The 14,785-nt window shown below is 46.6% G+C and overlaps 1 protein-coding gene across 1 annotated transcript in view; it reads right to left on the reverse strand.

Annotated features, from left to right (window-relative positions):
• GRIP2 (glutamate receptor interacting protein 2) overlaps positions 1 to 14,785 on the reverse strand; it is a 282,859-nt gene that overhangs the window by 14,170 nt on the left and 253,904 nt on the right. The window contains exons 15-19 of the mRNA XM_059823165.1: positions 9,115 to 9,181; positions 8,178 to 8,323; positions 7,743 to 7,887; positions 3,169 to 3,308; positions 572 to 748 (exon numbers count right to left, since the gene is read on the reverse strand). Coding sequence (XP_059679148.1) covers positions 572 to 748; positions 3,169 to 3,308; positions 7,743 to 7,887; positions 8,178 to 8,323; positions 9,115 to 9,181 — 675 coding nt within the window. The remainder of the gene's footprint in view (positions 1 to 571; positions 749 to 3,168; positions 3,309 to 7,742; positions 7,888 to 8,177; positions 8,324 to 9,114; positions 9,182 to 14,785) is intronic.

Here is a 14,785-nt window from a genome sequence, read left to right on the forward strand (position 1 = left end):
CCTCCATCCCAATTCCGTATGTCTGCCAGAAGCCACAGCTGAATAAACCTGGCCTCAAAGGCATGTGTTCATCTGATCACTCACTGGAGAGTTAGAGATACTTTCTTGTAGTATTACCTTAATTATTTTGTTAAGTGAGTGCTTCTAGTCACAGAACATTCTTGTGGATTTTAAAACATCCTGAAGAGGATTAATATGTCCTGCATGGCCTCTCTGGAGAATTAAAAGTGAGCTATGGACCAAATATTCTGTAAGACATATGGCCAGTGAATACTTCCTCTGATTATGTGAATTATAAAGTGCTGTAATGGTTTTGAAAATGCTGTGAACAGTATGAAGCCATATAAGCCAGAAGAAATGTGCCAATAAAAACCTAAAACAGATATATCAACTCAAAGCACCACATGAGTGCATTTTAAAATACATTTTGTTCCTTGCTGGAAGAGAGAAGCCATGCAAATGTGGTCAGCCCACAGGCTCCGGCTCACGTTCAGTCTCCAGACAGGTTCAGAGGCTCTGCCTATCTTCACCTTGGCCTGGAGACCCCTAAGAAAAGACAACTTTGGCTTACCTTGGCTTCCATACCCAGCATCAATGCCGGAGCCATCCCAGGACTCCATAGCACTGTCCACGCTAGGAATTGTGGTGGAGTATATCTCAGACAGCTTGCTAGTTTTCTGGGACTCCATCAGTTCATCTTCTGGGTCGCTCACTTCGTTTATACTCCCCGACTTCTTCGGATAGGATTCTGAAAGCAGAACATGCCTCTTTAGCAGGCACGAAGAGCAAGCCTCAGGGAAAGGGTTATGCTGATGTAGGAGCAAGCCCAGGTACTGTAAGTCTTTTGAAGAACCTCTTTAGCTCTTCAAAAGTAACTGAGAAAGGCCTGTGCAATACAGTTGAAAGAATCTCATGCAGTACTCTTATCTCAAGCTGAATCAAGAAAAAATGCCTGAGTTTTTAGCATGTGGAATATAAGGAGCAACCATGTATTTGGGAATCCTCAAATCCCTGAGAGAGTTGGGACCTAATCTCAGTTCACAAGCACATCTTCTTGTGCCTTTGGAAGCTTCCTCTGAACAGGCCTGCCCAGAGAAGTATTGGCCTTTGCAAACAATAGCCCATAGCTTCTCTGGTCTGAGAGAGCCTCCTTCTTACTCAGATCAGCAGTGCTTCCAGCCAAATTGCTTCTGGCATGATCTACCTTTGGGGACAGGACCCAATTAGTGCCAGAGCAGCACCTAGTCAGGGTGCTGGCTGCAAACTTTGTGTTACAAGCAGATGTTTCAATGAGTTTCCAACGACAATGCAACCTGGTCCTAAACTACTGCAGATGAAGTTATAGCCCCCCTCCAAGATTGTGAACCTCATACCAATTCAGGGCTAATCACCACCTCTCCAAGAGTCTCCCATGCAATCTCATGACAACGGTGGAATTCCTGGGCCTGGTATTTTGAGGCTGAATTTCCCCTGATTAGTGATTGGAAAATGGAAAGCTGAATGTGGATGATGAAGCTCAGACCTTCCCTTTCATTATTTTAGTAATAATAGGCCCTTATTATCATTATATCAAATTCCCTTTCAGGCAAAAGCTATGCAAGGAATGGTTTCTCAGCACAAGCATTTCTTTGTACTGAATATTTTAAAGTCCTCGTTGATTAGATATCCTGTTAGCCATCCACGCCCTGGATCTCCAACTCACAGAGGCTGGGATGAAAAGCCCTCTGAGAGTCTGCATTTGTCAATGAGGACAGATTGTTTTACCAAACAAAGGCCAGTGTCCTGAAAGTCCCTATTTTCCAAGCATTCAGAAGATTGCTCACCATGATTAACTCAAGATTACCTTGAAATTTCAATTACACCTGCTTCATTCTCAGAATGATTAACAAGTCTCCAACTGGCACTTGCATGTCAATTATTTCAGCGAGTCACTGTGACAATGCTAAGTGTCAGCAGGGGAAAAAAAGAGTATTTCAGACCAAGAATCAAGACACCCCACTGCAGGGAACGAGATTGAGGTTTCCTGTAGAGGAATCAATTCCCCAGTTCTACCTCTATTTGCTAAGTCTCCACTCCCTGCCTGGGCTTCCTCTATTTATTTGTAAAATAGGTGCATTGCCACACATTTGCAAACTGGTTTGAGGTCTACAGAAGTGCTATGTTTAAGAGCGATGCTACTTTTTCAGATGCAGGACAGACATCCCACAGGCCAGGCCTGCTTGGAAGAGCTTTATCACTCATTTTCTTCCAATTTCTGCAGCACCGTGGGCCACTGGCTGGGTAGGTCCGGCTAAATCTAGAGACTGCAGAAGCATGGCACAAAAAAGATAGAAAATACTGGGCACGGGGAGAGACAGAAATGCAGCCAGAGTGCACCAGCTACTTTCTGAACTTGATGAAAAAGCCTCTGTTTGGCTGTGACTTCGCAGAAGCAGTCCAGGAGAAAAGTTTGCATGTTCCCTGGTTTCCTTGATCCCCCCTCTCTGTTCCCCCAAAAAGTGGTCTGCCTGTACTGAGTATGCTCCTGCTCTTTGATACCATGACAAGAACAGCAGCTTCAAAGTCACAAGGAGCTTGGCAAGGAAATGAGAAGGGGATTTCTAGAGTGAAGGTAAGTGCTTTGAAAGATGATCTTAGGACCCTGAGTCAGAAAAAGGGGTGTAAAAGATTTATTGGCAATCACTTTCAAAAAGTTGAATTAAAGGTGTTTGGGGTTTTTTTTCCCCCCATGGATTCTACCAGCTCAGAGTCCCCTTGCTCATTTTTGGGGGGGTTATATTTAAAAAAAAACTTCACACTTCTACTATTAAAAGCATCTTCTGCTTCATTGTTTTGTGAAACACCCACACAGACAGGGAATGGCACCAATGGCAGAAGGTGTCAATCTGAAAAAAAATTATCGTCAATAAACCTGCTGTCTAATCTCTTCCCAGTACCACACACAGCCCCTTTTAAAAATTTTTTGCCTTTTTTAAAATCTCTGAGTCAGAAGTCAAAAAAATGCCCATCTTTTCCCTCTGTCCCCAGCCATGCTCTTGACCACACTGCCTCATCTCACCTTCCACCACACCTGAAGGAAAACCCACAGTGCTACCTACTCCATCGCCCAGGGTTCCTGCTGGGGTGCGCCTTTTGCCCTCCCACCCCAAACCAGGCTCCCCAACTCACTCTCCGTCTGCTTCTTGATCTTCAGAGTGACCGTCTCTCCCGCCATCTGCAGCAGGTGAATGGCTTCGCTCAGCGGTTTGCCCTTGAGGCTCACATTATTAATTGCTAATATCCGGTCCCCGACATGGATGGCTCCAGTTCTGGAGAGAAAAGGCGCTGTTAGAAACTTCAGAGAAGCAATTCGCCCCTGCGAGACAGGCCATTAAGTTGTCGCTTGAAGCAATAGCATATTAACTCTCAGCACTTTCAAATATGTCTTGATTTCCCCTTGGTACGCTGTATACCTGTGATTTCCTCTTCATCACCACTACCAGGAATCTGGGTTCCCCCCCATCTTCCATCTGTGTAGATACATACATATACGCACAGCAACACACACACTCTTCGGATCCCAGGCCCCTCAGGAACGGGGACTGCAGACCAGCTTACAGTCAAGACTCTTCAAAGCAAAGGGGTCTATGTGCTAAAAGCACAAGCATTTCCAGCGTGTGATGTCCACTGGTCATCACAGATGGAACTGAAGGGCATGTACACAGTGATGGAAAGAAATGACAAGACAAACCTAGAAACCCATTAAAAAAACCAAAACCAAATGGCCCAACACAGACAGACGGTGTGTGCAAGCACAAGCTGGACCAGTTGCAGATCAGTTCACAATGTGTTTAAAGCCCACTCCTACACAGCTACGCCACTGTGACTTTCTCCATCAAGACCACTGCCCTAGAAGAGGTTACTGTGTTTTATCGCACAGCCACGTTCCAGCACTGGCTTCTGCTCTTGGCTAAATAAATCCTCGGGCTCCAGCAACAGCCAGGAACAAATTAACAAGTCATGGCAATTCTTCCCCTTCTCCATCCTTCCCTCTGTGCCTGCCCACAGGCAGGGGCTCACTTCACCTCTCCCGGTGTTTGCTGCAGCTCTGGGAAGAGTAGGCAGGACAGGATGTGTCCATCGCCAGAGCTGGCAGCCGAGGCAGGAGCTTGTGCTCGCTGCTGGCTGGACCGAGCTCACCGCGCTTGTGCTCCAGCTCCCTAACGCCAGCAAGTGAGAGCAGCAATCCTCTCCTCCTCCAGCAGTGCCATGAGGTTTAGCTATCAGGAACCCGTGCAACTGAGCCAGGAGGAGATGCAAATCTGGACCGCAATATCTTTCTGGCTATGGCAACATGCCTCTCTCAGGTTACATGTCCAAATCGGATTGCTGCTCCTGCAGAATTGGGATTTGATATACCGTCACAAGCAAAACAGCTACTTGTCTTTCCCGAAAATACAAAACTTTTGTAGACACACTGCTGTGAAAAACCTACTATAAGTAAATAAAATTGGGAAATGTAGCCGAACAGCAGGCAGGACTGTTCCATCTGCTGCCGAAGATGTTGAGATAGGCGGGCAGCGCCACCGCGGTCCCAGCCAGCCGCTAGGTGTCCGTCTTGTCCCATCCCAACCCGCCTGGAAAAGTCCTCGGGGAAAACTTGTGCGTTCAAATAAATTACAGATCAAACTGGAACCGCAGCATTCATCTTAAAAGTTTCATCTACGTAGTCAAAAAAAATTAAGCTTAGCTGCTGGCAGTTAAAAGGCGATCCTTCGCTCACTGCAGTGGTTCAGCATTTGAGGGCTTCTCGCTGTAGCACTGAATCCAGCATGGGGATGCATCTCCTATCCAAGGCACCAGCCCAACTGCCCTCCCCTGAACAACATGACTGCTCTGCAGAAACTGTGAAAGTCCCTCAGCAGGGAAAAATACAGAAGCAATTAAAGAGAAAGGTCACATTCAGCCAGGTGTTTTTCTTCAAGGGGGGAAAAGTAAATCAAAGTCCAGTCCTCTCATCTGTCCATCTCCAGGCACCCCTCTGAGGACAAGCAGACAGAAGCTGAGCAGGAGTGACAAAGAAAGCTGTTTCTAGCTAATAACCCTTGTGCCTCTCTATCATCACCTCAAACACAAACCAGCCCAAGGAGCTGCATGCTCCATGTCTCTTCTTGCTCAGAGGACACATGCAAGAGCAGAATTGAGCAGCAGGTAAGTTGCAAGGTGTAAAAGGGGCTGCAGCCACCTTCCAGCAAGTGCTGGAGAAGAAGTGGTTGTGTGCACACGGTAGGGATTTGCTTGGCACATGGGCAGGGCCACCATCTCTTCTGCCCCCTGCCAACACGGGTTGGTGCTGAGCATTCTTGGACAAAACCCTTCTGCAGCTACCCCCACCTACTTGACCATGTGGCACTAGAGGAGGCAGGTCAGGCACTTTAAAAAGCCAGTGATAGCCCAAAATTGCTCTTGTAGAACCATTACAGCTCGACCAGAATTGAACAGCATGTTCAGGCACACTCCTTCCCCCAAGGAGAAAGAAAACAAGTCCCATGGCCCAGGCTAAAGCCACCCATAGGTGCTGCAGGAGGGGAAACAGAGACTAACATGGGCAAGAGCCACTGCTCGACACCAACCCAACAGCCTGAGCTGCCTCTGTAGGTTTCTTTCTATAGGATCAGACACGTACAAGGAGGAAAATGTTCAAGGTCAAGATAAAACCCAAGTCATCGGAATCTGGAGCCTTTTCAGCTTAGACAGCCTGTCACCCCCTGTGACAGACATGTGACAGGTCCTAGAGGACACCCTGCCTTTCCCATCGCCAAGCGAGCAGCCCGAGCTGCAGCACAGACCTTCGCTTGTGCTTCTACAAGAGCGGTCAGCGCATCCCCCTTATCAGACGCTGGGATCTTGTCCACCCTGCGCCAGCACTGCTGAAACATGTCCTGTGTTCCAGCAAAAGCCAGGCACAGCGTTGGGTTTAAATCCCTGTCCTTCAGAAACCTGTCCCACCCTTCAGAGCCCGGCTAAGGGCATGGGTGGCACAGGGAAGGGTAGTGATGGAAGGGAAGAGACAATTTAGGATAACACTAGGGCCACCCCTCTTCCCTTGACAAGGTCGAGCCACTCCCTTCTGTTACTCCCAGAAGAAAAATATGCACTATCTCAGCAGAAAAATATGCACCTTTCCTGCAGGCAGCCTTCATCCCAGTGCTCCTCACCCTCCCTGCAGGGAGCCAAGGTTACCCAGAGAATCCCCACGCCGCTCTGTCCCCATGCCACTCCTCTGCGCAGGCACCATTATTTGTTAGTCTGCTACGGTGAACATGCTGAATGGCTCCATCGCTCTTCTCAAAAGGCTTTTCATTCCTTACTGCCTGCCAGCTCCTGATCAAAATTCAATAGTACCGCAGCACTTGCCTGCACTACATTTCTCTGTGGAAGTCACTGATGTGTACCCGAGTTCGAAGGAGGAACAGCCACGGCACTGCAAAGGGAACCGAGAGCAACAAGGGAACGAAACCATCTTCTGACACCTGACAGCATCTGGGCTTGCTGTCCTTAACCTCTCTCACGCTGGGCAGCGGGTACAGTGCAGAACTCCTACGCAGAAAAGCCTCAGACACTCTGTGGCTATTATTTTCTAGGGAAAAAACTGAATCCTACAGTGGCAGGCAGTAATATAAAATCCTCAAAGAGAAGAAATACTAATCACTAAGTCCATCCCTCTTCCTTACTTCTTGGGAGACACTGATGTTCTGCTCCCTGTATCGAAGGAAAGCAATGGAAATGTGCAGCAGCATGCGTACTGAGAGCGCGAGGAACCCAATGCAGAAAGAGGCACTGAGCTCTTTTGCAGTCCGGCTAAGAGGGAGTGTGGCCTGAAACAGAAAGAACCAAAAGGCCAGATCTGCAGCCAAATGTCCCCAAGGTCTAGCACTTTACACCTATTTGTTCAGGGTTTTTTTTGCTGCTGTTCTGCCTGTCAGGCAGCACAGGGTAAAGCAACCCTATGAGAAGCGTGAGTCAGGGTTGCTGAAATGATCTGTTTACAAGTCACAGGTACTGTATAGACAGATTAATTAAGATACAGTGTATGACTCAGTTCCACCTTATATTCTCAGCAATGTCCTGATCCTTTAAATCCCACGCGTGCACATATATTCAGACACAGGCACACACAGTCAACCTCCCTGGTTGCCGAAGACAAATCTGCACCTACGTTTATGCAGCATAAATGCCTGCTGCTGGAGGCACGCCAGTCCTGCACTAAGATACCTCCGTACGTAACAGATTAAGCAACCAGCAAGGATGGGCCAGAAGACCCCTGAGACCTGTGGTTTCAGCAGAACACACCACTGCCATGGCCATAAGCCATAGTTTAGCAATAGGTCAGTCCTGGGCAGGAGTCTGCGGTGGGCAGGCTGGGCACTCTCCCCATGCAAGATGCGGCGTGGAAAATCACAGACCAGGAAGCACCTCTGTGGAAGAGGGGCAGATAAACACATTTTCCTGGCTGCTGCGTTCAAACGACACACTGGATCTGACTCTTCCACAAGTGCCCTGCTTTGAGCCTCTCCTATTGCTGTGACAACATAGTCCCAACCACCCCATATGTCCTGCACATGGGTCTGCAGAGCCAGACTGGCAGGGTTGTCCCTGCTTCACAGTACTTGGCACCTTCATTGCACCTCTCCTTTTTAGCAGACTAAAACACCTAAGATCCCTTCCCATGTCAATTCAACCTCTCTGCCCCCAAACCTCACCTTTCTGCCAGCCCTCGTTTAGTCAAGCCCGAAATGACAATAGGATCGAAAGGTTCCTCCGTCCCAGAGATGGTTATTCCCAAGGGACCGCCATATCGCTTCAGTTCCACTGTGTAGATAATAGCACCGGTTGTCTCCTGCTCATCTGAAAGAGAAAATAGGAATGCTGAATTTTTTAATTAGTTATATGAAAGAGGGCATAGGAAAGACTTGCAGCGTTTAGGAGCAAAAGCCTGAGGTCTTTAGCCATGCTCATACCAAATAGGATTTTAACCTTCCAGACTCCATTTAAGGGCAGAATAACAAAAATAGACTATAATCAATTGGAAAGTGGTGACCGGACAGGCAGCAGCCCTTATCTTTGTTGGTTTGCACTACCTATTGGGAAATGTCATTACAGTGGACAGGCACCCGTTTGCATCAGGATTTCTGTACCAGAGTTATCTTCATCCTTCCTAATCTTCAATTTGACCAGGTCTTCACACTGCCTTAAAATCTGGACAGCATCCTCCATTGAGCAATTGTCGAGTCGGATGTTATCAATGGCTAACAGCTTGTCTCCCGGCTCCAAGGTACCAGTTCTATGTGGAAAGAAAAAGAAAACTAAAATTACATTTCTATTTGCCTTTCAGGTCCTGTGACACATTCAGTCCTGCAGTGGCGATGACAATATTAACTTTTTACTGTCCTTGATCTCTTCTGGGAAACAACCATGAACGGAGTCCGGGGCAATTATAACTTAAAGAGAGGAAGTTTGTGTAGAACATGCATCAACACAGAACAAGGCAGAAAGATTAGATATACAGCCTGGGTAACCTACAGCACTGAAAAATGCCTGATGTTTAACTGACAGATGTTCTATTTTATATGGAAATCCCTGTATGAGCACTCTTAGAATCAAGCCCTCCGGCAGCACTAAATTCCTCTGAAAGCCTTGCTATGAGGTGTTGGGATCAGAGGTGAAGTCAATAAATGCTGAGTTATTTGCACAATTCTCCACCAGTGCCCACAATTCACTCACTCCGTTCACCTGAGCAGGAGCTGAGACAGAGCAAACTATCTAATGTGCCATAGCACCTTACGGGATATAGGAAGCCCTTTACCACATGCTCTTAAATGCTAAACATCCATCTCCTATAGGGAGAATCAGTGCCCTGACCACCTTCTCCATTAGCTCAACTCTACTTGCTTCAATACAGATGGTTTTTGTTGCAAACCCTACTGTGGTCTAAGACAAAACTCTAGGGTTGAAATCTCCTTGGATGCTGAAAAAATCCAGACCCAAGTGCTACTGCGTGGGCTTCATTCTACCTCTCATTACTGGTCCGAACATTTTCCAATGGGTTTGGCAGATGGGAAATTCTGCACTCACCTATGTGCTACGCTTCCCTTCTTGATGTCAGAGATGATCAAAGGCTCCCCAGGCTTTCTGCTTGCAGCTGCAAAAGAGGCACATGGGTACAAAGCTCAGTATTGAGTCTGCTATCTAGGAGGGGATGGTTAATGGGGAGAAAGAGTTATAAAGAAAGGCAATTTATATTCCTTTGACAAAATGATGCTTTGCACTTGAACTCCAGAAGCCACAGTAGGAAAAAAGGACTGAATCCCTAACAAACATTTGTTGGCTGCCCTTTGCCTGAATTAGCTAGCTGCTACATTCGGTTTCCTCCTGAAGAAGGGGATGATGCTTGGTGTCCCACCGCAAGAGGTGGGATTGCCCAATCCCAGCACTGTTAAACACCCGCTCACCCACATCTCTGACGTGAGACAGCAAGTGAGTCAACAGCTATGGCAGTAGTCAGACATCAGCACTGCTGCCTAGGGAGCACCTAGCTCAGCGCTGTGGCTAATATAAGCATTTCTGTGTTCTTGAAGTAAAGTGGGCTGGGAAATTTTCCAGGTGCAAAATAACCCAGGCAAAATTAGATAACATTGTTTTCCAGCTGGTTCAGCTCCCCAGGCCACTTCATCAGGTAAGTGAGGGCTGGTCTCAGTGCTGGAGCTGGAAGGGGTGTCTTCTAATCCTTCCCTCCCGCCCCACCCTGGTAACTTTTTCAGCCCACAAGAGATGCAAGTACGCATCTTTGGGAGCATCTGCACTTTCAAATTTGCCTGCAAGACCTGCTGCTCTCTTGAGAAACCCAAGTGGGATTTATGACTTGAACCCCTCCTGACCTCTCTGCCATCCTCACACCAAACGTATGCCAAGAGCACCCTTTTCACCCTGCGTCACTCCCTCCTGCCTTGCTGTGGGAATTGCATCGTCTCATTTAAAGCTGATGGAGCTTCGCAGCAACAACTGCGTGGGAAGGAAGAAACTCACAGCATCTGAACATAACAGGTGCAGGTCAGAGATTAAAATAGCTGTGAGGCACATGGCACAAACCACACGGAGATCCACCTGCCTGAACAGCCATTAGACAGCGCCCCAGAAAGTCAGACGTAAAGGAGTAAGTGCTTCCTCTTACCAACCTCTCTGCTCTGGCTTTTTATGTTGTTTACATTCATTTATGAGATTTAAAAACATATGTGCTAACCCATCACCTTTAAGGACACCCTCTCCCAGATATAACTAAACCTCCTGTACTGAACAGAGCAAAGACAGCCAATCTCAGTTGTAGCAGGGCTGACTATAAAAGTTAGGTCAGACAGCGAAGAGCAGACCATGACTGATTTTATAATAGTCATGGCAATGCGACTGCTGAATGATACAGAGCCTGGAAGAATTGTTATCTCTTACTGGAGCATGGTGCCAGGCAATTTTGGTTTTGACACTCATGTTCAGCTTGCGGCCATGGGTCGAAGAGAAGTGGATTAGTTGTGGAGATTCACTGAGGGTTCGTGCCTATATTCAACCTGTTCACGGCATGGACCAGCCAGCAGATAGACCGACACACACCGGGCAGAGCTGAGCGCTGGGAGGGAAGGACAGGGTGCAGCAGCTAAAATCAATGTAGAAATCCCTCCCTACTTGAGAAGGCCACACACCATGGACTAGCAGCACAGGGGACACAGACGTATCACCCTGTTATTACTATTGCTGTTCTCTTTTTCAATATAGGACATGTGTTTGCTGCTGAGAGGTGCACAACAAGGTGGTCTGAGCCAGCAGTGATGGGAGACCCTGTTAGCACATCCTGAGCCCCGGGTTTGGCTGGCATCGCTGCATGTTTAATCACTCCCTAGCCCGGTTCTGTCAAAACGATCCAGGTTAGCAAAAATACTTTTCACCGCAAGGTTTGTTTATCAGTTTCAAAGCAGAGGCAGTGTGACAGAAAGGGGTTAGGGGGGATCTCCACAGTCCTGGTGGTGGGTTGGGGATGGCTACCTCTAAACCTGACCCAGCCACAGCTGGAATGATGTGTCCCAAGACCGTGAACACTCAAAAGAGCAAAGAGGGGGGAAAGAAAAAAAAAAGCGCACAAGTATAGAAAACAACATGCCTCAAGCTCTGCAGAAATGGTGCTTATCTTAGCATCTGCCTTACAAGCCCTGCAACACATGGGGGGACCCTGCCCACGGTCAGGATGAGCAGAGAGCGAGACCTCGTCCTTCTGCAGCTCCGCAATTGGTGTCAGCACTGAACACAACGCAAGCTTCCCTTATCAGAAGCAAGGGTGACAAAACAAGTGCTTTGTCCATTAGGAAACAAAGCAAGTTTTAAGGAAAAAATAATTCTAGGTTTTGTTTGCGGTTTTCTTAGAAGCTGTGCTTTCCAAACAGATTTTCTTGAGACTTCAGTTAAATGGAAGAGCCATGTACAACCACGTACAACTGTACCTACCATCAGAGTACCCAAACTTTAATAAATGGCACCCCTCTGTTTTAAATAATCACTTAGTATAAAATGGAAAGGCTTTATAAAACCATCGTTATTAGTCAGCACCTACAAATCTGAAGGGTAAGTTAGAGAGACTTAATGAATAATCATTCTCAAGAGGCGTAAGATACAAAGTTAAGATAATGAAATTTCAAAGCACAGAACAGTCACTTGCTGTTAGTTTTAAAAACCAGTAGTTACTAACTCCATCAATTCACCTTTGGCACCCCGAAGCCCTTCCCGGCACCCCAGGAGAGCACCCAGCTGGGCTTTCTGCCCGTCAGCCGGGACCAGGCTGCCCCCGACCGCCCCGGGACCCACGTTTGTAACAGTCCTGAGCTCTTCATGCAGGGTGACAACGTGCCTCTGCACAACGGCTGCCTGGTCTACAGGCAGGAGAGCCGCAATGTCACCGAAGTGGTGGCTCAGTCAAGGTCAGAGGCATCAGATATGTAGATCACTGGTGAGATTTTGGATAAACCATTTCCATTTTGCCTGCAATTGAAAAAAAACCCCTTAAACTATATTATTATTAGGGCTGTGGTCTTTGGAGTTAAGATGCTTGCACAGATGAGTAAAGCCTTTTCATCCATTCGTTTCTGCTGTTGATGTGGTTATTTCTCTTCAAAGGACATTGCCTTAGTAATTCTGTTTGCTGCAAGACGACACAGTTCAGACTCCCAGCCTTGCCCCTCTGGGTCTTGCTTTCCTGCCTGAAAAACGAAGACAGCAGCAAAGGGAGTTGAGGGAAGAGACGGATGGAGAGACAGAGGCAGAAGCTGGTGTGCAGAAATTCGTGCTCTCTCTCGACAGGCGTTCTGGCTGATGCCTCCATCTGCCAGGGCAAACCACTTCAGGTGGAAGTAGGCTCTTTTTCACATACATTTGTATTTTTGGCGGCTTTACCAATACAAAAGATAGTTTAAATCTGCTCCAGTGGCCCAGAGAAAGCTCTATAAATCAACAGCTGGTGAAGGTAGACGCATGGGGTGGGGGAGAAACTTAAAATAAAAACACTGCTTGGCAGCGGTGACAGGGCAGTGATAAAAAGGTGAATTGATCAATACTGTTATTTACTTTTTATAAATTGCATTCAGTCTCTCACCACCTCTGCTGGGATTCTGGCTCGCTTGGCGTTTACTCTGTGATGGATGAAGAGGCCAGAAACACATGTCCGGTTTGTGTTTTTAATAGAATGCATAATGACTTGTATTAGTAAATTATTCCCCTCCAAGGAGCATGAGCACATATCTCACACGCATCAACGCTTCAACCCATTATAAATGCCCTTCGTTATGGACCAAACCAAAGCAGCACTGTGCCAACGTGTTATAATTAAAGAAACATGTATAATGAAAAAAATTGTAATAATGCCATAAGAATACATTTAAGAAAGCAAACATTTATAAAGGGGAAAAACAAAACAAAATCAGAAATCCAATAATCTCAGGATAGCTAAGGAATGAGAAGAGGAATAAAATCAAATCAGAATTGATTACAAAAAGCAGCAGTGAAAATCAAATCCCCAGTACCCAACTTTTTCCTCTATCGTTCATTAGTTTTAGGAGCAGGTGCATAAAATATCAGTGCCTCCAGCAGGATATTTACCCCTCCGCAGGTCTATTTCCTTTCAAAATCTCCAGGTAGCAAAACCAGGAGAGAATATCTCACTTCGGCAAAAGCAGCAGAGTGAATCAACTGCAAATCTCAGTTGAAGCTGCAATATTAGCAGGGGGGTAGGACAGGAGGCTGCCGGGCACACTGCTGCTTGCAGACACACTCTGCTGGGCTGGCGGCAGGTCCCAGGTTAATCCAGCGCCAGCAAAGCTAGATTTGCTCAGCTCACAGATCCATCTTCTCTCTAGGACAGTGATTACACCGCTTAAGCGACTTAATCGAAGTTATCTGTCTATCCAAATTCCAGTTTTATCACCCGCAAGCAGATATACTACCTACTCCTTATCTGCAGTACTTCAAGCCAAGGGCACAGGAATTGATTTGTTAAGATATATAAAGGTAATTTGATAAACATGCTATATAAAGCATTAATGCATAGCTAAAATGAATGGTAATTTCAATATCTGTCTGAACAGCAACAACACACCTGTACCCTGCAGTGAATTTCACAACTAGCCCTTGGAGAGGATATTTCAGACAGAGAAAAAAACCAAAAACAAAACAACACAAAAAGCAATCTTTTGTGTAATCAATTATCATTTTCCAGAGGCTAATAACAAATCCATATCTTATTTTAAGAGGTCAGGTATTGAACATACAAGAATACACTACTATTAGCTTCTCGCTGTTGGAGATTTTAATTTGTAAGATGGTTACAGAAAACCTACAAAGGCATAACTGTATCATTAGAACTGAATGCAGCCAGCAAGATCAGAGCACTTATGGCACGCGTTCTGCTAATGGAGATGAGCAGTTCAGGCTAACAAGAGCCAAATATTCACAACCTTGTGTCAAAAAACTCAGTTTGGGTGTCTTTGCATCCCCCCCATTCAGAGCACTTCAGAGGTCTCTGCAAACAGTTGAGCTTCACAGCCCACACGGGACTTTGAATCTGGTGGAGCAGAAAGGAGTGCAGACTTTGCCCTCCAAGCAGAGCAGCTGTTTTACAAACAAATGCAGTCTTCTACCTGGGACAGAAACCAAGGCACTGGAGTACGGAGAACGATTTTGCTGGTTTCTTGTCCCTTCACCCCTGGATGAAGTACAAGGAAGCAGTGCACACGAGGCAGCTTCGGTGTTTTACTTTGCTAATTTTCATTTAGCCAACATAGGAGACTGAAACAAGGCTTGAGGGCACTGAGGTGCCACAGAAATACAAAGCAGAGGCAGTGAAAGACTCACCCTTTGGATTTCCTATTCATCCTTTGGGGAATGGAAGAGGAAATACTGCTATATGCAAACATTTGCATCATGCGTCTTAATTTACTGCATCCCTTTGCCACACTGTGTTTGAGCAGGGGGAAGAAACCCGTCCGTGTGCACACAGCCATGCACACAGACGCCTAACCCGAGCCTTCCCTTTCAAGCAATCCCAGACACCTGAAAGGTGAGTGCCCTCAGCAAACATCTACCCCTCACCAGGAGCAAGCACAGACCTTCTCTGTATGTTCATCCCAGAACCAGCACTGCCTGCCCGCCTCATACAAAAACCTCCTGGGTTTTCAGCCCTTTTATGAGGCTTTCCAGCAGATTTATGGTTCCTCGT

Source organism: Gavia stellata, chromosome 12 (assembly GCF_030936135.1).
Source record: "Gavia stellata isolate bGavSte3 chromosome 12, bGavSte3.hap2, whole genome shotgun sequence".
Classification (NCBI taxonomy): Eukaryota; Metazoa; Chordata; class Aves; order Gaviiformes; family Gaviidae; genus Gavia; species Gavia stellata.